Source organism: Beta vulgaris, chromosome 4 (assembly GCF_026745355.1).
Source record: "Beta vulgaris subsp. vulgaris cultivar EL10 chromosome 4, EL10.2, whole genome shotgun sequence".
In the NCBI taxonomy this organism is placed as follows: domain Eukaryota; kingdom Viridiplantae; phylum Streptophyta; class Magnoliopsida; order Caryophyllales; family Amaranthaceae; genus Beta; species Beta vulgaris.
Window position 1 is genome coordinate 2,150,388 of NC_079205.1, and position 21,588 is coordinate 2,171,975.

General features: G+C 35.0%; 1 protein-coding gene and 1 long non-coding RNA gene across 4 annotated transcripts; one reads left to right on the top strand and one right to left on the bottom strand.

The window, feature by feature from the left end:
• Window positions 1-488: 488 nt before the first annotated feature.
• On the top strand, window positions 489-3,698 carry LOC104891770 (uncharacterized). Of its 2 annotated transcripts, none has more exons than XR_789848.3 (5): window positions 489-838; window positions 928-987; window positions 2,095-2,142; window positions 3,082-3,146; window positions 3,455-3,698. It is a non-coding gene; the product is annotated as an uncharacterized LOC104891770 (long non-coding RNA). The 2 variants fall into 2 exon arrangements; XR_789849.3 differs by having other exon boundaries at window positions 489-792.
• An 8,834-nt stretch (window positions 3,699-12,532) lies between these two features.
• Window positions 12,533-14,635, bottom strand: LOC104891769 (glycine-rich protein 23). Of its 2 annotated transcripts, none has more exons than XM_048642513.2 (2): window positions 14,492-14,635; window positions 12,533-13,569 (listed from the first exon to the last, which is right to left on the bottom strand). In XM_048642513.2, exons 1-2 carry the CDS (start codon window positions 14,580-14,582, stop codon window positions 12,719-12,721), a joined length of 942 nt encoding a protein of 313 aa, XP_048498470.1. In that variant the 5' UTR covers window positions 14,583-14,635; the 3' UTR covers window positions 12,533-12,718. The 2 variants fall into 2 exon arrangements, with proteins under 2 accessions (XP_048498470.1, XP_010675827.1); XM_010677525.4 differs by having other exon boundaries at window positions 12,533-13,575; window positions 14,492-14,634.
• Window positions 14,636-21,588: the final 6,953 nt, after the last annotated feature.

Consider the following 21,588-nt stretch of genomic DNA (forward strand, 5'->3'; position numbering starts at 1 on the left):
TGGAATCCGTTATACATGTTTGCTTCTTGGATGCCCATGAAATGGCACCTCCTCCAAGAAGAAACACCCAACCACTAGTGGATGAATAATCTTCCTTATTCGAAATCCAACTAGCATCCGAGTAACCTTCTAAGATAGAAGGTTCTCTATTGTATGTTATGACATAGTCCAAGGTCTTGTTCAAGTACCTTAACACTCTTCTCAAAGCTTGCCAATGCAACATACTAGGATTCACTACAAGAAAATAGGTTTTGGGCGACGGATTTGAAAATCAAGGGCGACAAAACTGAATTTTGTGGCCCATAATTGAGAATAAGGGCGACGAGTTGAATTTGTCGCCCATAGGTAAATTATGGGCGACTAAATTCATTGTTGTTGCCCCAAATTCATATTTGGGCGACGAGATAAGTTTGGGTTGCCCATTACCTTAATTAGGCGACAAAACTATACATTTCGTTGCCCTTATGTAGTAAATGGGCCAGTTCAAATCATGTGTCGTTGCCCATAACCAAAAGAAAATAGCGGAAAAAAACCCGCTCTAAATTTTTCACACGAAATCACGTATTTCTTGAAGACTTCAACTGTTCATCTCCTCCTCAACTCACACCCTCTTTCGCTCTGCCCTCATCTTTCTCTTCTTGCGGTGAATTGTTGATGCTTCCAACGAGATCTTCGACGTTTCTCAGTTGATGAGTTTAATTATCATGGAAAATTGAGTTTCTCATGAATCAGACTCCGACAATTGACGTTTCTCAAGTTTTTCGACGTTTTCAACCACCTCACATTTCTCAGGTGACTTTTCTTAGGATCTCGACGTTTCTTAAGTGACGTCTCTCGGGTAATGAGTTTAATTATGATGGAAAATTCGATTGATGGTCAATTCTTACCCTCTTTTGCTCTGCCCTAACTTTTTTTTAATTATGGCAGTGGTGAGGTGGGTGACGGCCGGAGTTCAGCGGTGAGGCTAGCGGCGAGTTCGGCGGCAAGGTTGTTATCTTTTATTATTTGCCCTAACTCACGAATCAAACTTCCTCCTTATAAAAAAGAAAAATTATTATTTACCTGTGAATTATTGGTATGAATTTATCAATGTTTTCTTGAATTGCTTAGATTTCTTGTTTTTGTTTCTTATCAAATAAAACTGCTTTCGTGGCAGTAAGTCTGAAGACTACTCTAGGAATGTGATTTCACTTAGATGCAAAAATATAGGTGCTACTGCTGATCATGCTAATTCTGGGATTGGTATAGGTGAGCATAAGTTTTCGTTGGTCTAACCATAAGACCCTTAAACTAGTAATGTCCACACACCTACTTTTATTTGCAATCCTTACATTTTTGTCTGGATTGTTTGCTTGTTTTACTAGAGAAAAGGAGTATTGGTATACAAACAAATGACAGTGATGAATTCCTCAATCCTAGCACAAGTGGCTCTACATCCATATTTGTCAATCTTTCAAGATTGCTTTCAATTTGGTCCCGATTAAGCAGCCATAGATCAGGCATTGGGTCTTAATGTCATGTGCAAGTGATTTATGTGCTCTATTTAGCTGTTTGGGTCTTAATGCCACCTTAAAAAATAGATATTGAGTGCTTGACTCATGCACCAATGCCTGAAAAAACTCTATGTCTGCATTGTAATGAAGTTTCTAGGATATCGCTAGATCAACTATACTCTGTGTTGACAAAGGTATTGCAGAAATATAATTCTCTCACTACAATATTTCTCTCTCTCTCTTAATTAGTGTGCTACCCACCTCCTGGTGATGTGTTGTCCACTGTTGTACTGTCATCATCAATACCCAAATAACAGAATTTGTCATCATTTTTTCTGCTGGTGAATGGTGACTAGGCTAAGTTGCCTATATTACCCCTGTCCTTGTGCCTCACATAGGTGAAAGGTGAACCTAGTAGGGGGTGTGCTGCAGCTGCACTATTTGAATATTACATAAGTTCAACCATTAATTTGTCAAAATATGCATTGATCTGGAGCATATAATTACTGTTTCTCAAGTGAATATGTCTATTCTATATGCCAATTTTCATGTCTCTTTATTTTGCATGGTATTCCATTACTGTTTATATTGCATTTTGCAGAATCTGCAACAAACTTTGGACGACCTGACACGTAATGGCTATTCTGTTGTGAGTATCTCGAAGACTATTGTATTCTTTTTACGACTTTGTCTTTTCAACAGCAGTAGATCTGCATATATTTTCTCATATATGATCCATGAGGAAGATTAGAAGACAAGATATTATTACGTGAATTATTCTACCAAGAATTGATGATTTGAGAAGTTGCAATGCAATGCATGTTGATACATTTCATTTCATTTCATTTTATTTTGAGCCTTGTGTATTCTACCCTTCCCTTGTTGTGTTTAGGGTTTTTGTCCTTTGTAGATATGAAACAGCACAATCTTATGCATTATAATTTCTGTCTTCCATGCTACAATAGAAGGGCTCCAAGTAAACAGGCTTTACATAATACATAGCATTTATAAATAAATCTTTGCAGCCATGGCGAAGATTTCACTATGTCATTGATAATCACAATATTGATATTTGTAGGTGTTTTGTTAATCATTGTGATAGTTGTGGCAAATTGGCAAATGTTGAACGTTCTAATCATAATTTATACTAGTATTTTGCAAGTTATACTTGATATATGGCTTCAACATATTTGTTATCATTATACAAAGAAATGAGAGGCTTCTAAACATTATTTTTAAGGCTTAAATTTTGACTGAAGTAGTTCTATCTGTGAGATGCAACAGAATCAAATTCGTTGTATGTATAGCTGCTTGAGGACCATAATGGACATTGCAGCATGTTTAATTGGTTATTATGACCACAACCCAAATCATTAGTGGCTTATTGTGTAATGGCAATTTGCAATTATTTCTATAGTAGCCGTGTGTAATATACTAGTCTCTATTCCATAAAATGATCTGTAAGTTTGTTTCCAAAATCTAATATGGCCTAGTATACGGAAATCTGCACCTACTCTTTATTTTTTTTGTTATTTGGTACTTTGTATCATATATTTATATAATTAGCCAAGTTGCTGTGTCTTTTCAGTGCATAGTTGAGGAAGTGCAGGGTCCAACTCAAGCTCATTCTCAGAAGGGTCGTTTTATATCTGGGTACATAATGCCGATATTTTGTTCTTTTTTCTTTATCTAATACTGCTCTGGTTTTTATTAGTTTACAACTTTCCTTTTTGGCCATTTTATCTTCTGCTCATTTCATCAATGTTACTGCTGAACATCACATTTGCTGGTTAACGCGGTTTTCTAGTTGAAGTTCTGTTGTGATTGTAGTTAATAATTGTTATATTGCTTCAACTATACATATTTTTTTTTTGGGCGAAAGAGTAAAAAGATCATTAATCCCCCCCCCCCACTTTTTTAATCACATGGGTATCTAATTTTAACGTTTTTGCTTTTATCAGGAACAATGGGTCGTGACTATCTTTCCAAATTAGCAGAGAAAAGCTATATGAAGTATGATAAGGCTTAGATTATATGAATTTCTTCGTAGATTATGGTAGTGCTAATTAGTTTTTTTAGATTTACTTTGAATTATTCAAGTTACGTTGGATATCGAGTTTGAAGATTATTTTGTTGTCCTTCGACTGTCTACAATTTGCTATTCCATGAATAATTTTTTCTATTATATCATACTTTTGTTTTTAATAGGTTCATTTAATATATATTAATACGGAAAAAGCTTATAGATTATATAATAACAATAAGCTCGTAGTCTATATCAATTTGGGCAACAAAATACGGTTCACACTTTGTCACTTCAATTTACTGCGAGATTGAAAATTATGTACTACAATTCGTAGCCTAAAGTATTTTGGGTGACGAAACTGGTGTTGCCCAAGACATCATGCGTGTAAGACTACAAGACATAATTGGCGACAAAAAACAGTAATTGTTGCACAAAGTTCAGTAATATTGGCGACGAAAGTTAAGTTGTTGTTGCCAAAAGTCAGTGAAGTATGGGCAACGATTTAAGAAACTCGTTGCCCAATTGTCCCCATCTATATGCAACGGATACGAGATTCGTAGCACAAAAGACCATTATGGGCAACGCATGCAACTCGACGCCCAAGATATGGTTTGTGCGACGATCACAATTTTCGACGCCCCAAATACAATGGGCGTCGAGCCTAAAGCGACGAAATTGGGGAGTGAAAATTTCGTCGCCCAAACTTTTGTGCAACGAAATTGTCCCATTGGGCAACGAAAATATTCGTTGCCCAAAACCTATTTTCTTGTAGTGATTACTAGTATACCTACTAAGCTTGTCAATAGCAAAGGCTATATCCGGTCGAGTGCTAGTCATAGCATACATCAAGCTTCCAATTAAGCTTGCATACTCCAATTGTGAAATTGGAGTACCACTACTCGGAACCAAGTGAATACTAGGATCCATAGGAGTAGCAAAATGAGTCGAATTTGACTCATTATACCTCTTGACCACTTTCTCAATATAATGAGATTGTGATAAAGAAAACGACCCTTTCCCTCTTATTATTCTAATACCTAGAATAACATCCGCTTCACCCAAATCTTTCATGGAGAAGCTAGAGGAAAGGAAGACTTTGGTCTTTTCCACTTGTTCCAAATCAGTCCAAAAATAAGCATATCATCAACATATAAGCAAATTATAACTCCTTTAGTTATTATCAAATTTGCTATATACACACTTATCGACTGATTTATTTTGAACCCACTAGACAACACAACTCATCAAATTTTTGATGCCATTGCTTAGGTGCTTGTTTAAGACCATACAAAGATCTAACTAATTTGCAAACTTTAGTTTCTTGACCCTTTACCACAAACCCTTCAGGTTGATTCATGTACACTTCCTCCTCCAATTCACCATTAAGAAAAGCAGTTTTTACATCCATTTGGTGAATTACTAGACCATGAATCGCAGCTAATGCTATCAATAGTCTAATAGTAGCTATTCTAGCTACTGGAGCATAAGTATCAAAGTAATCGATACCATATCTTTGCCTAAAACCTTGGACCACTAACCGGGCCTTATGTTTTAGTATGGTTCCATCGATTTTCTTTTCCTTACAAAAATCCATTTACAACCTAGGGGTTTGCAACCGGGAGGTAAATTAGCTAAAATCCAAGTGTGATTACCCATTATAGAATCCATTTCATCATTCACTGCCTCTTTCCAGAAAGCAGAATCATGAGACTTCATAGCCTCATCAAAGGCCTAGGATCCTCCTCCATATTGTAACAATATGAAATTTGAGTCGAAATTGACTCCCTTGACCCTTCAACTAAATATAGTTGAAAATCCGGTCCAAAAGATTTCTCTTTTCTAATTCTTTTACTTTTCCTAATTTCCGGTGTTGTAGTATCATGATCATTTGAAATGTCATCTACAACATTGGAACTAGTACTAGGTATCATGTCCTTTGGTCTTGGAATCGATGAGAATCTAGTCTCATCAAATATTGCATCCCTTGACTCTATCACGGAGTGAATAGAGAATAAGTCATTGGGCTCAATGACATAAAACCTATAGGCTTTGCTATGTACCGCATAGCCTATAAAAATGCAATCAATTCCTTTTTCACCTAAAGTTTTCCTTTTAGGTTCCGTCAATTTGACAATTGCCCTACAACCCCATACCTTAAGGTAATTGAGATTAGGCTTTTTATTACACCAAAGTTCATAAGGGGTAGTCTTATTCCTTTTATTAGGAACTCGATTTAAAATGTAACATGCAGTTAAAATTGCATCACCCCAAAAACCGTCATTAAGACCCGAATTAGAAAGCATGGTATTAACCATTTCTTTTAGGACCCTATTTTTCCTTTCCGCTATACCATTACTTTGAGGTGAGTATGGGGCGGTTGTTTCATGAATTACACCAATGGAACTAAAATAACTTGGATTATAATATTCACCACCCCTATCCGTTCGAAGTCTTTTAATCTTTTGATTAAGTTGGAGTTCCACTTCGATTTTAAAGGTCTTAAACTTTTCTAGTGCTTCATCTTTAGTAAATAATAAATATATGTAACAAAACCTTGAAAAATCATCAATAAAAGTTACAATATTTTTTTATTCCTAAAGAAGGTGAACTATGAAAGTCACACAAGTCACTATGCACCAATTCAAGCAATACCGTTTGTCTAGTCACACTAGGATAAGGTTTTTTGTAATTTTATTTAGCACGCAAGTGTGACACTTCTCTAACTTTAAATCGAAAGGAGGTATCAACCCCATTTTAGACATGTCATATAATCTACGATAATTCACATGACATAAACGATTGTGCCATAGAGAAGAAACATCAAGCATGTAAATAGAACTAGTACCAATTTTATTATCAATACTAAATTTAAACATTCCATTACAAAAGAAACCTTGTCCAACAAAAATACCACCCTTGGAAAGTACAAATTTATCCGACTCAAAAACAACTTTAAAACCATACTTATTCAAGAGACCTCCTGACACAAGATTCTTCCTAACTTCCGGTACATACACAACATCCCGGAGAGTTAAAGTCTTTCCCGAGGTTAACAACAATTCTACTTGGCCTATGCCTCTAGCCTTTACCGTAGAATCATTCCCCATATACAAGATTGGACCATCATCCAAATCTTTCAAAGACTTGAAGAAATCCTTGTTATTGCACACATGTCTAGAGGCTCCCGAATCTATCCACCAAGAATCATCAACCTGCACACACATAATTTCAGAAATCATAGCAACAAAATGCATTTCTTCAATTACATTAACATGTGCATTTTACCTTGGTTTTGAACAACACTAGTTGTGTGTTCTTTGTCTTCTTCTTGTTGTTAGAAGGACAATCCCTCTTAAGATGAGGACCATTGCATATCCAACAAGAGAGGGTCTTCCTCTTCTTGTTTGCAACATTGGTTTTGTTATTGTTGTTGTTGTTGTTGTTGGATTTCTTGGTCTTACTAGACCCACCAACCTCTACCAAATTAACGGTAGATTTAGGAATACTAGGAGTAGTATCCTTAACCCCATCTTGAGCCCGGATCCCCTCTTCAATACGAAGATGAGTTCCTAATTGCTCCATGGACATGTCTTCCTTTTTATGTTTTAAAAGATGTTTTGTATCTTTCCAAGAATTTGGTAATTTGTCAATGATTGAGGCAACCGCAATTGCCTCATCCATCACCATACCATGTGATCTTATTTGGTTCAAAATATGATGAACCTCATGGAATTGCTCCATAATAGGCCGATCATTAGTCATTTTAAAAGAATTAAAATTACTAACAAGGAATTTCTTACTTGAAGCATCTTCCGAAATGTACTTGGCCTCAAGAGCATCCCAAAGTTCCTTTGCACTCTCCACATTTTGGTAGAGATCAAACAACGGGTCGGTGAGAGAGTTGAGAATATGACCACGACAAATGTAGTCATCATTCTCCCACTTTATCCTCTTCCTAGTAGTCTCAAGAGCTCTTCCTCTCCATCTTCCGGGAGTGGTGGCATAGGGTTGATAAAACATACACCACATTCAAGGTCAACAAGAAGTGCATTTTCTTTTGCCACCTACGATAACCCACCCCCTCAAACTTATCCAACTTTTGGAAGTTCATAGTCATGTCCTTGAGTGTTTGAGCCATATCCGAAAAAGAGAAAATTAAACTAATAGATTGTTAGAGGTGTGATCAATGAGAGAACCGGATATCCACTCCAAGGCACGGAAACTACGCTTTCCTATTAGTTTAATTTCGCCCCTCTAGGATCATCGGGTTACCACGAAATAACTAATGAGATACAATGGAGAGAAACAATCCACTTAGATGATCTTCTAACACAACAAGAATGACGCTTTTTCCCGTCTGCCAAAATCGGACGCTAAAAACGCGGGATCGGACGCTAAAGAGATTAGCGTCCGTCAACGGACGCTAAAACGCCGATGCAAAACCCTGGTCGCTAATTGTCTAATTACTGTCCGCTAAGCGGACGCTAAAAATTTAGCGTCTGATTTTCAAAATTAGCGTCCGATTAACGTCGGACGCTAATTAGCGTCAGGTTGAAAGTCGGACGTTAATTAGCTTCCGGCGTTAATCAGAAGCTAATTAGCGTCCGACTTCCAATCAGACGCTAAGTCTGTAAATCAGACGCTAAAACACTAAGTCAGGTGCATTCATTATGTGCTTTCTTTTTCTTTTTCTTTTACTTTTTCTTTTTCTTTTTCTTTGACAGATATTATGAGCTTCACTCTGCCCAAAGTTTAACTTTTATTATTTTTATTTAATTCATTTTATTAACTTTGAATTATTATTGAAATGAACAATGTTAGAATAACAAAAAATTGAGAATTAAACAAATGAAAATTTTATTTAAAACAAATATATATAATTACAATATAATACCAAAATTTAGTACTATAATAGTATAATTACATTGTAACTACAATCTAATACAACAACTCCAATGTACGGCAGCCACCGCGCCAGCCACCGCGCCAGCCAGTAACCTCACCAGTGCACCACCGCGTCAGCCATCGCTCCGTCTCGCCAGCCACCTATAAATACCAAAAGATAAAAAAAATCAACCAAAAAAAGAAATAAAACTAATTAATTTCAAACATTCATATAGCCATAGAGACTAGATCTTATATTTTCCAAAAAAATAACCCAGCCCTAAAAAACGAATATATAAGAAAATTCAAAACTCAAACCATTTCATCATCAATCGTCTTCATCAGTTCATGGTCGACCTTAATTTTTTCGTGTTTTTTTTTCGTTTTTCGTTTTTCACTTTATTATTAAATTCATAAGGTAAATTTAAACGAAAAAATTCAACCATAATTTCCCAAATTTAAACAAATAAATCAGAAATTCAACAAAAGAAAATCAGAAATTCAACAAAAGAAAATCAGAAATTCAACAAAAGAAAATCAGAAATTCAACCATAAAACTCAAGGTACTTAAACTCATGTAAAATTTCAGAAATCCAACCAAAATCTAGAAAAATACAGAATAGTGAATGAACAAAATAAGCCTCGCTAAAAAATTCATGACCAAATTTAACTCTTAATTCCAAAAACTCCTCAGATTTTGAACCCTAGATACCAAAAAATCTATAAATTTCGAACCCAAAAATAAAAAGATGATATACAAAAAAACACACAAAATCAAAATCTCATAAAACCAAAAACTCAAAAAAAAAAAAAAATCGAAAAACGAAAAAAATTAAAAAACAAACAAAATCGAGAAAAGAGAGAGAACTGTGGGGTGAGATCAAGAAACGCCATATTTACCGTCGGCTTTGTGAGATCTGAAACATATTTACCGTCGACTTTGTGAGATCTGAAAGAAAAAGAGAGCACCGTGGGGTGAAGCAGTAGAGAGAGAAACGTGAGATGAGGCTCTAGAGAGAGGCGAGAGAGAAACGTGAGAGTGAGGAAGAGAGAGAGGCGAGGAAAGAGTGAGGAAGAAAGAGAAGCGTGGGTTTAGGCCTTTAGGGTTAATGATTTGGTCGTTTGAGGTATATTTATATCTCTTTTTACCGTCCGTTTTTCAGACGGTAATTGCACGCCACGGACGCTATTTAGCGTTCGTTTAAAAGAACGGACGCTAAATCTCATAAAGCGGACGTTAATTTGCTTCTGTCTTATATCAGACACTAATTGTGAATTTACCGTCCGCTCATACTGTCGGACGCTAAATTCAGACGCTAAAAAGGCGGATTCTTGTTGTGTAAGTGAATCAACAAGAACTTGTGTTTTTGTGTTTGTGAAGAACACTCAAGAGAAGATTGCAAGGTTTCTCTTAAGCTAAGCAAGAAGACTTTTTGAGAGAGTATAGAAAATTCTGATTTTCTTCTAACCCCTCACTCATAGGAATCCCAAGGTTTATATAGGAAGAATAAACCTTTCATTGACTAGAGTAGTTAATCCCATAACCCCCATTTTAATCACCCATCAAAGGCCTTTAATCTACTGATTAAAGGACCTTAAAGGTCATTAAAATGAGACCATAACATCACAACGGACATAAAACCGTCAAGGCATCTTTTCGCATTCCAAGGCAGAAGACACGTCGCGACTCGCGAAGAAGCTCGCGAGTCGCGAGGCGCTGGTCGCGACCCGCGACGCATGTCGCGACTCGCGACGGGCCACTGGTCGCGACTCGCGACGGTTGTCGCGACTCGCGGCCTCTTCTGTCTCCCTTGGTTTATCAATGCGTTTTGCCACTTGATGCACTCTAGCCTTTTGCATACTAGACCTCCTCCTCTTCTAGTACATACACATATGAGTTTCAAACCCATTGCCCTATAAATGTTCCAACAGTTGTAACTAAATTAAATAACCTAATGACATTATAGCATCAATTAGTAATCTACTAACCTACAATATTAGCGTGAAAGTGTTGGTTTTATTTTATTTTATTTTATTTTTGTTGCAAAAGAAGAGGAGGACCTCACTGAATAATAAAAAAAAAGAAAGTGTTGGTTTTAAGTTGAGGAGTTACGTTGATATAATACACTTAAGTTAGCACTAAGTACACAAGTTGGTACCGAGTTACAATTTTAACTTTATTTGATACGAAATTATTGGTGCCGAAATACTTGTAACATCTATTGTAACATTTAACATTTTGGTAGTTTCATAACTTGGTATCAACTTAAAATTTTGACACCAAATTCTTACTTAGTATCAACTCGACTTTATTCGATACTAAATTGATTGTATTTTAATACCAATTTTTTTACCCAATGTGTGAAATTAGTATCGTGTCCTTGATAGAGTCAAATACTCCACCAAAACTGTGGCTTCAAGACTCCATAAAACGTTTAAAAGAATAAGAGATCACTTAACTTTTACGAAAGGGGCCAAATATGAAGTATTTTTATTCATGTGGGCTGTGGTAAGCAAGTCAGTGGCGGAGCTACTGAAGTGCATGGGGCAGCACATGCTACCCTGTTTCCTATTTAAAAAATTGAGTTTTGTATTATATTCAAAGAAAACAATATTGAAAGAGAAGACAAAAAAAAAACCTATGAAGCCATAGATCAACTACATGAGGATGAGGAGCTAGCTCATGTGGTAGAGCACTCCCCTCTGATCTCTGAGGTCAGGGGTTCGATCCTACCCCCAGCATTATGTTGGGATATTTTCTTAGCATGCTTTACCAGCCAATGTGCTGGTAGTTTCCTACAAGGCTAGTAGCCTTGGTAGGGGTTAGCCCTTGGGCTGACTTAATTTCCCAATAAAAAAAAAAAAAAAAAAAAAAAAAAAAAAAAAATAGATCAACTGCATGGACTGAGTGCAGATAAATGGAATCCCTGTTGCTAATTATTAATCCAAAAAAATATTTATTATTAACCTAAAAGGAATATTTATATTACATCGTATAAAGCTGAAATTAAGTAAAATTAGAAAACATATCTTAAAATATATATAATTCTAAGATATATTGTCTTTAAACAAACATTTCTAGATATATCTAAATAAACACTTTTACATAAATAGATTTAGGAAATACTCCTAAATCTATCCTAATACTCTCCCGTAATTGAATTGCAACAGCAATACACGAACGTTACTGTTGCAGAAAAAAAAATTAAGTAAAATCAAATTAAACATATATATTGATGGGAACGTCATTCTTTTCTCACCCGCCGGTAATTTTTCTGCTTCTTGATGAGAACGCCAATGTTTTCTAACTCACTAAATATTTTAGCAAGACCGGAACATCATTCTTTTCGTACCCATAGTGTTTATGTTTTTATTTCTTAAGCAAATCACGCTAACAACAAATATTGATTTTTCTTGAGTAAACTCGAGCTCTCTTCAAATACTGGTTTTTCTGAGTATATTTGCGTTCACAATACATAAATCCTTGTCTCATGATACAAAGGAGAATCAAACCTTATTTCACGAGAAGCAATATACCTTGTATTACGATACAAGGAGAACCAATAATCCCGTATCACGACACAAACAGAAATATCCTAAAATAATATATCATATAAAACCTAACTTAAGTAAAACTAGGAAAACATATCCTAAAATAAATATAATCTTACGATATATTCCCATAAAGGAACACTTCTAGATATATCTAGATAAATACTTTTACTTAAATAGGTTTAGTAAATACTCCTAAATACTTCCTAATAACAAATTTTCAACTGAAATACCGCCCAAGCATCCACAGGCATCTAACCATGTAGTACATTAGACACACATGAGTTGATTTCTAGCTGAAAAAGATTTCCAGCGAGCACTTGAATAGCCATTCAGCCGTTATGGAAAAATTAGAAGGTATTTGGTATAGAAAAACTTGATGTAGGAAACAGATTTAAATAAACTTTTTCATTTCTAATTGTTTGATATGAATGTTAAAGTAACAAATCACGTTTCCGAAGAGATTCACATTCACAATCAATCATTAATTTTCTAATGTAATTTTTTCTTACTTAGTGATATATTCCTCCAATTAAATACAAAACCTACATTTGAAGTATTTATATAAGTCCAAGAGTACGTGAAACTAAATGTATATAAAGATCCATTAACGTTTTATTCTTCATTACATGATGTAATACAGGATCAAGAGAACCATTACACACATATAGCTTGTTCTACTTACTCTTAACTACTTTCTTAGGATACAACTTTTAGTTACTCGTTAAAGAAAAACAACATTATCTAGCAACTATCACTTAATCTAGTGGCCATTTTGTGCATTATTTTCAGTTTTTGGTGGATTAACAGGACCATGCTTTCCTCCATGATTATTGACATTTGCATGTTCATCCACCTTGGCAACATTTTCAACCGGAGGATGAGGTTTGTTATATCCACCACGACCATTGACACTAACAACATCTCCCTCCACTTCTTGAGGTAGCCCATGACCACCACCATATCCTCCACCGCCTTTGCCTCCGCCACCATACCCTCCACCGTGTCCACCCCAACCTCCGCCGCCATATCCTCCACCTTTACCTCCACCGCCATACCCTCCACCGCGTCCACCCCAGCCTCCGCCGCCATATCCTCCACCTCTGCCTCCACCACCATACCCTCCACCGCCATATCCTCCTCTACCATAACCATTTGTTTCATAGAGCGCTTCTTCTTCGCTGGCACCTCCACCGTGTCCACCACCTTTGCCTCCCCAGCCACCGCCACCTCCGCCATATCCACCATGTCCGCCACCTCCGCCATATCCACCATGGCCACCACCTCCGCCGTATCCACCATGACCACCACCATATCCACCACGACCGCCACCGTATCCTCCACCACCGTATCCTGCACCACTAATGGCGCTTTCTTCTACAGGAGGATGTGGCTTGTTATATCCGCCACGCCCATCAAGGCTTACGGCACTTTCCTCAACTGGTGGACGAGGCTTGTTATATCCACCACGTCCATCAAGGCTTACGGCACTTTCCTCGACTGGTGGACGAGGCTTGTTATATCCGCCACGCCCATCAAGGCTTACGGCACTTTCCTCAACTGGTGGACGAGGCTTGTTATATCCACCACGTCCATTGAGACCAACGGCTTTTTCTGCCTCTACAAAATCAACCCAAGAAAGCATTAACACAAGTGCGCGCATAAAGACATGCATGCAAACCTTAGCTTAAGAGTAACTTGTGAGTAATAGATAAAAGTTATGCTTGACAATTTATATAAATATATTAAAAGACATTCTTAAACAAGAAAGGTGTCACGTAACGCTCTTTCTAAAAGCGTTTTACTTTATATAATACATATATAATAAAAAAATTAGAAATCCTATAGTATAGGATTTGATGTCGTAACTTTCTTGGTGATAAGAAAATGTTCTAGTCATATTTGCTCAAAATTGATTTTCCACTACTTTCTCAAAAATCATGAAAAGATATGGAAATTGACATGTTTATTTTCTTTTTTTAACAAACCAAACAATAGAATTCTCTCAATAATTTTAACTCCCTTCAACTCAAAATACATATGCAATTTGCCCTTTTTTTAAGGATGTTTCTAGACTCTAGCTACTTCAACACTTTGTCAAGATTGGAACCACACTTAAACTCATTTCTAATAGTTCTTTTTTCTCTAATATAAATATATAATTACCATCCACTATCTCCAAACTTAAATCACCTTCATTAATTTGTCTGACTTCACTAATTTCTAAATAACCCATCTAACAGTTCATCCTTCAGCTATGTCTCAAAAAGAAAAACATAATATACTTTAAGATGGAATGAGTAATTATCTATAAACAACCAAGCATATGAATATATTTTACAGTTTTCTTATCAGAATTTTCCACATTTCCTTGTATATTTTTTTTTTATGTGAGATAGTAATGATTAATTAACAACTTAAAAGTTAAGTGCATATCATGCATAAAATATATACTTCATAATGCACAAGTAACTTATAATTAACATAAAAAGATTAGTTTATACGTATAGACAGTGTATAGGGATAAGAAAATTACGTGGTTCTTCACGAGCTGAGACAACAGAAGGAACAAGAACAAAAATGGCAAAGAGTAGACCAACCAACTGGAATGATTTAAAGTACATCATCTTGTGATTAACTATACTAGCTAGTGAATTCTGCCTACTTTTGAATTGAGTTAAGGATCACCTATTTATAGCCAAAACTACGCAAAATGTGTTACTATAATAATAATATTTTTGTAGTGGTCAAAATAGATATCGATAGAAACTATAATAATAGGATAAAGTTTGCAGATATAATTTGATGTTACGTCGGTCACATTTTCCTGCTTATAGAAAGCAGAATTAAAGGAAGAGCATAGACCAAAATATTATAGAAAATAAAGAGTAGTGGTAAAATTTGACGACTAATTTGTCGAAATTTAATGTGCCTCGAGCAACCCTTGTTTTTTTCCCATCACCGATTGATGATAATGTGATTGTGTTTGTGTCATCCTCTTCGGGTCAATAGGACGAACAGTCAAGCTTTTTTCTCCTGGAGTAACCGAGTATGGACTGATTGACACGCACCAGTTTCTATCTTTTAAAATTTAAATCAAATAAGACACTCCCTTTCGTACACTTTTGAGTACTAGTTGCATAAACACGCGATGCGTGCGTTGACAATCTTATGTAGTTATATACAAATTGATATGTTTTTTATCTAAAATTATTTTGATGGTGATGTAAATTATTGAGGTTCTGTTGTAGATGTTATCTTTAAATTAAAGATGAATGATTTTTAACCTAGTTCAATACCGTTACTGTAAAATTTGGTCAATGATTTAATAATTTTCTTTTCAGCGACTTTAGTATACTCCCTCCGTCTTTTATTAGTTTACCCCTTTTGACTTTTGACACTGTTCACATACATGACTTTGACTATCTTTTGTAATTTGTATTTAATGAAAAATATAGTCATGTGAGATCTTGTTGGATCCGTCTCAATGTGTATTATCCAAATATCAACTTTTTGTAATTTTTGATTATCGAAAATTAGAGATAGTAAGGTTCAAATTAGTATCTCGACAAATGTGCCCCAAAGAAAGGGGTAAACTAATAAAAGACGGAGGGAGTAGTTCTTTAACAATTATAGATGTTAGCAAACCATATTGTTTGAATTTTGTAAATATGAAATATTATGTTATCACGATATGTTGCTAAATTTTTTTGGTTGAAGATTCTAATTGATTTCGTGAATTGATTGTGTCAATCTAGTTTGTCAAGTTATCAATGGCATTGCATATTCCATTTTTGACCTACTCATATGGCAAGTTTCATTATTGATTCTCATTTTTCAATTTTTTATAAAAAGAAAAATATTATTTTAAATTATTAAAGGGTATTTTAGTCACTTCAAAAGAGGACACCACACCTCCTCCCTTGACTTATATAATAGAGATTTATTCGCCAGCACAAAACTAGCTACCACCACATAGAGTTGTCAAAAACCAAGGACTCTTGGGTCCAATGGTATCGCTTCCTATCTCTCACATGGGAAACCAAGGTTCGAATCTTGGTGGAAGCAAATTTCAATATTCTTGGAGGGGGGGTTGGAGCTTGTTGGGCCTTTGGGTGAGTGGCTCTGTGCGAGGGCAGCCAGATGTATTCATCTTACCACGGGTCCACGAATGGGGGCCCAAAAAAAACATAGAGTTGTCAAAAAAATGATCTGAACTGATAATCCGACATGAATCTGTAATGACTTGTAACTGATTTACATATGAAATTTTAATAAAACAGGTCACCGACCTGTAACCTGACTTATGCCCAACCTAATAATAATTGATACCTACTCTTGACCCGCTACTCTATGACCTCGCCAAAAAAGACTGATAATTAAAAAGATCCAACCCACAAAAATGCAAATAGGGATCAAAAATGTGGTCAATATCACGAAGAATAAAGAGATACCGTCTATACCCAAATAAAAATGGATGTTTTCATAAGGAAGCCATCGAAGGCTTTCCACAAATTGAGATTTGGCCGTAGAAGGATCAAATTGTATCCGAAGAACAGGAGAATACAAAAAAGTAATAAGAGAAGCGCGATCTGAATCCGATTCGACACCTGACCTGATTAGGACCTGAAGCTGATTATAACTCGACGTAACTTGTGTTGTCATTAACCGGGGTTGTTGCGACCCGTTACCTAATTTTATCATACCTGTTTGCGACCTGGTACATTATTTTACTCGACTTGTTGCTACATGTTACTCGAGTTTACCCGACTTATCGCTACATGTTACCCGATTTTACACGACTTGTTGATTGTTGATAACTCGACTTGTCATTGACTTCACCACATAGTACGTAGCATAAATCATAAACTAACACTATTATAAAAAGGCATATAACTAGTTGAACTATTCAAGTATTGATTTTCAATTAAATCTCAAATAATGATAGAAATTTAAAGCATCGCCACACACAAAATTCATGACCTGTTCCGCGCTCGAAGCGACCCCGAAAGTCACCTGAAACCAAGTATGGTACAGCCTGATAACTACCAACCTAAACCCGACTCGAACCCGACCTAAATCGCTATTGTCCTGACCTGATAAGTGTCCGACCAACGCATGACCTGAACCTGAAAGCACCCGCTACAAACCTACAATAAACTCGATCTAACACCACATGATCACAAAAGATGATCTGTCCCGAAATTGATCGTGTCGAACCCGACCGAACCTGAAAGAATAAATGAATCGAGACAAATCTGACAGGATTATAGTTGTTCCCTACCTGCACCCGACCGGTTTGATTTAATGACCTGACATGACCTGACCGAACATGACTTAAAACCTGAGATGATCTAACCTGAACCCGACTCGGTAACTAAATTGACAGTTCTACCACCACGTAGATGTGTCAATTCGGATACTTTAGTCGGGTTTTGATCGGATTATTTAGGATTTTGAGTTATATTTGATTCAGTCTTGACGGGTTAACGTGTCTTTCAAGTTAAATTCAGATCAACTTTAGGTCACATCTTGTTAGGTTCACTTGATTCTTTCGGATTGGATACGATTAATTTCAGATCATGCGAATATGGAAAAAACAGATTTGTGGCAAGTATATCAATCAAGGTTTGACCTAGTGGTTAAGATTTGGCCTCGTGACTTCAAGGCAATGGTGGATTCAAACCCCACTAGGAGATCTTTGAGAGTGAGGTTTCCCTTACCATCTTCCATTCCTTCTAAGGAGTCTGACCTACAAATTTGTAGAGGGAAAGCTGAATTATTGTGCCAAATTCACTAATATGGAGTAGTCCTTATACTATACATATATATTTCTAATGTAAATGACTATAGTCGTTGCGATAAGTATGTCTACTGCAACGGCAACAATGAAAACCGTTGCAGTAGCCCAACCTGCAAAACTAAATTGACAAGAACCATTGCATTAGATACCCCTACTACAACGGTACATAATAATGTGTTACACTACCAAATTTTAGCCATTGCCTTTGTTTAAAAATGTAGTAGTGATTAAACCTGACTAGTTAAATCTGAATGAAGTGTTAATCTAGTAGGGCCATTCATCTTAACTACCAAAAAAAAATTTGAGTCAAGTTTTATTTGGCTGAAGTTAAGAGGTCGTTTGGTTCACCTCAAATTCCATTGGAATTTGGATTTCCTAGAAAATACAAAATAGGGTAGTTGTTTGGTATATAGGAAATAGGGAATTCATGGGAAATAAAATTTTCGAGGAAATGGAAATTCCTATGAGGTGTAGGAAATTAATCACCAACCTCCCCCCTGGTGATTAGAAATTCTTGTGTCAATTACAAATTCTTATGTTCAACTAAATACCCAAAACCATTTTCTAGGAAATAGACAAGGAAATTTACTTTCCATAAAATAAAACTTTCCATGAAAATTAAGTTCCAACGATAACTGAACGAGTCCTAAATATGGATTTTCGAATCAACCTGAGTTAATACCCAGTCTAGACCTTTATTTACCTACCCTCAAAAATTGAATGAAGTTTCAAAACATGTCATACTAGAAAATCGCTAGCTTGAACTAAATCTTACCCAAAAAATTCAAATATCATAGAGGTTTTCTTGTATTTTGGCCTAATACAAGCCTACGTTCAAGAGGAGGGTTGACCTTTTTGTTTTTTTTTCAAAATAATAAATGACAAATGTTGTATACACAACTATGAATAATGCATAACAAATAATATATGTTGTATAAAAGGTTATTAATATTATATATAAAAAAAATTAAGGGCATGTTTTCTTCGACATAAAACAACTGAATTGAACTGAACTGAACTGAACCGAACTCATCTGAACTGACTAACACTAAAATTGAACCGAATTGAATTGAACTGAACTGATTGCAACTGAACTGAATTAAATGGAACTGAACAATTGAACTGATTGTAATTGAATTGAACCAAACTGAATCAAACTAAACTGATTGCAACTGAATTGAATTAAATTATAACTAATAGAAATGATAATTAGAGCTAAACTAAACTAAACTAAACTGATTGTAACTAAAGTGGATTGAACTGAACTAATTACAACTAAATTAGGTCTGTTTGGCAAGTTATTTAAGGTGGCTTAAATGAATAGGTGCTAGAATTTTAAGCTATCTTAAATTTTTAGACTTGTTTAGAATACAACTGAAATATAATTTCAGTCTCTAAAACTAACTAAAATTGAAACGCTAAATTGAATTGAACTGAAAATAACTTGTTGAGAACAGGCCTAAGGGCCTGTTCTCCCCAGCTTATTTTCAGTTCAGTTCAGTTCATCTCTAATCAGTTCTGTTCTGTTCAATTCAGTTTAGTTCAAATCTAATCAGTTCAGTTCAGTTCGGCTCCATTCTTTTATAACCATTTTGTTAAATATTATTATTATGTTGGTGTAATTTATTTTACTAATTACTCTTATTATTATTATTACTATTATTATTATTTATTTTTATATCATTACTATTAAGTATTATTATTATTGTTGTTGTTTCTATATATTATTTTGTTTATTATAGCTTTACTCAATATTATTACTATTATTATTTGAAGGAACATGGTTTAGGTCAAAGCACAAATAAACCCACGTTTTTTAGCCCATAAACCAATCAAATCGTGTCAAGACGGTTTATGATGTAATTTTCGCGGTCCAACCCAATCATTATTTTTATTACTAAATATTATTATATTATTCAATCTAATTATTAAAATAGTAATATTAATTTACTTCTTAGATATGATTGTTATTATATATCATCATCAAGTATTAATATATTAATACAAATAATATAAAGTAATTATTATTAATTATCATTAATTATTATTATTATTAATTTATGATTATTAATATTATTTATTTATAACTATCATTTAAAAATATCCATAATACTATTATTTTTATTATTATTCATTATTACTACTTATCATTATAATAATTATTTAATATTCATATTATTGTTTAAATATTATTTATATATTTATTACATTCAATTTAACTCAATTTAATTTAATTCAATTCAGTTCAGTTCAGTTCAGCTCCAATCAGTTCAGTTCAACTCAGTTCAGCTTCAATCGATTCAGTTCAGTTCAGCTGTTTTATGCTGAAGAGAACAGGCCCTAAGTTTGACGATGGTATGAACAAATTTATATTCCTTCCGGAGAGGAATTAGGCAAAACTTTTTCAGGCAGTGGTTGGGAATTTATATTTTATTCCACCTAACGGAATTTAAATTTGGGATTTGATATGTCTAAATTAAATTCCAAATATATTGTTTCGCAAATATTAATAGTTTGAATTCCAACATTTAAGTTCCTTTTTGTTGTTTAGGAAGTAACTAGCATATGAAAAGAAAAAGAAACCCTAAGCCTCCCTTCTCCTTTTCTCTCTCTAAAAACCCTAGCCTCCCTTACCCCTTCTTCATCAATTAGGGGGCTGCCATGGATGTTTTCATCCATGGTAAGCCCCTTTTTCCCTTTTATTTTCAGTTTTTAGTTCATTTTCTTGTTTTGTTCAATAAATTAGTATCTCTTTATGAGATTTTCTCAAACCCTTTTATGGGGTTTTTAGTTTCTGTTTTGGAAATCTCCTTCTCCCCTATGGGAGTTGTGAGTATGGTTCTTTTGTTTGTAGGTATGAGAAATTATTCTCATTGGTTGAATTTCGAGATTCAACATGAAGAATTAGGGTTTCACAACTTCTGTAAAATTATGGAAGACTATTGGAGTACGTTCATCCCAAAATTTCCGCATCTGCAGATCGTATGCCGAACCAGAGCGAACTCACAGATTGCATTGCTTCAGATGAAGATTTTTATTAAGGCAAAATTAAGTCAAATCTGCGATGTTTACATTTCTAGGGTGATATGTATTTCTATTAGAATTTTATGTTTTTCAGAAATGACTTGTAAGTGTCGTTTGGCATTGTTTGGCAAAATATTAATGAAATCCCTTTTCTTTCTTTCAAAAAAAAAAAAAAAAAAAAAGTAACTAGCATATGAGTTTTCAAATTTCAGGATTGAAATTTTCTACTGGACACTAAAAAAAGTCATAAAGATTAAAAAAATAAAAATAAGCTGATGTCAGTTGCTTACGAAATGAACATGCTAATGACCTTGAGAAAATATAAACCACAATAATAATAGACCTTTTGATGTCCTTATATACAAAAATAACTCACACTTCAGCTTAAATTCCTCATAAAACCAACCATTATTGATTTAGGAATTTGAGAGTCAAAAGATTAGGAATTGAAATTGACATGTCTTTTACAATGAATTTCTAAATTTTTGTTTCATGCTCTTTTGATATATATAAACAGGAATTGAGCCAAGTTAATCCTAACCACCGCCCAACCCATTGATATCCCACCCAACCACCGTTGTCACACCCTTCCACATGAACCCCACTCCACCACCACTATCCCACCCTTCCACCTAAACCCCACCCTACCTCCACTGTCGCATCCCTTCAAACAAAAGACTCATCAAAATCCCAACCTAGCCTTGAAACCACCACCCACAATCCGAACCCCACTCCAGCCACCAAAAACACTATTTAACTATTCGAAACCACCATATCTACAAGATAGAGAACGAGATAATAAGGGA

Bases quoted from the DNA above. Each gene is read 5' to 3' on its own strand.
- LOC104891769 (XM_010677525.4), bottom strand. From the start codon at position 14,582: ATGATGTACTTTAAATCATTCCAGTTGGTTGGTCTACTCTTTGCCATT. The intron at 13,576-14,491 runs GTAATTTTCTTA...TTGATTTTGTAG, and splicing joins CTCAGCTCGTGAAGAACCAC to AGGCAGAAAAAGCCGTTGGT.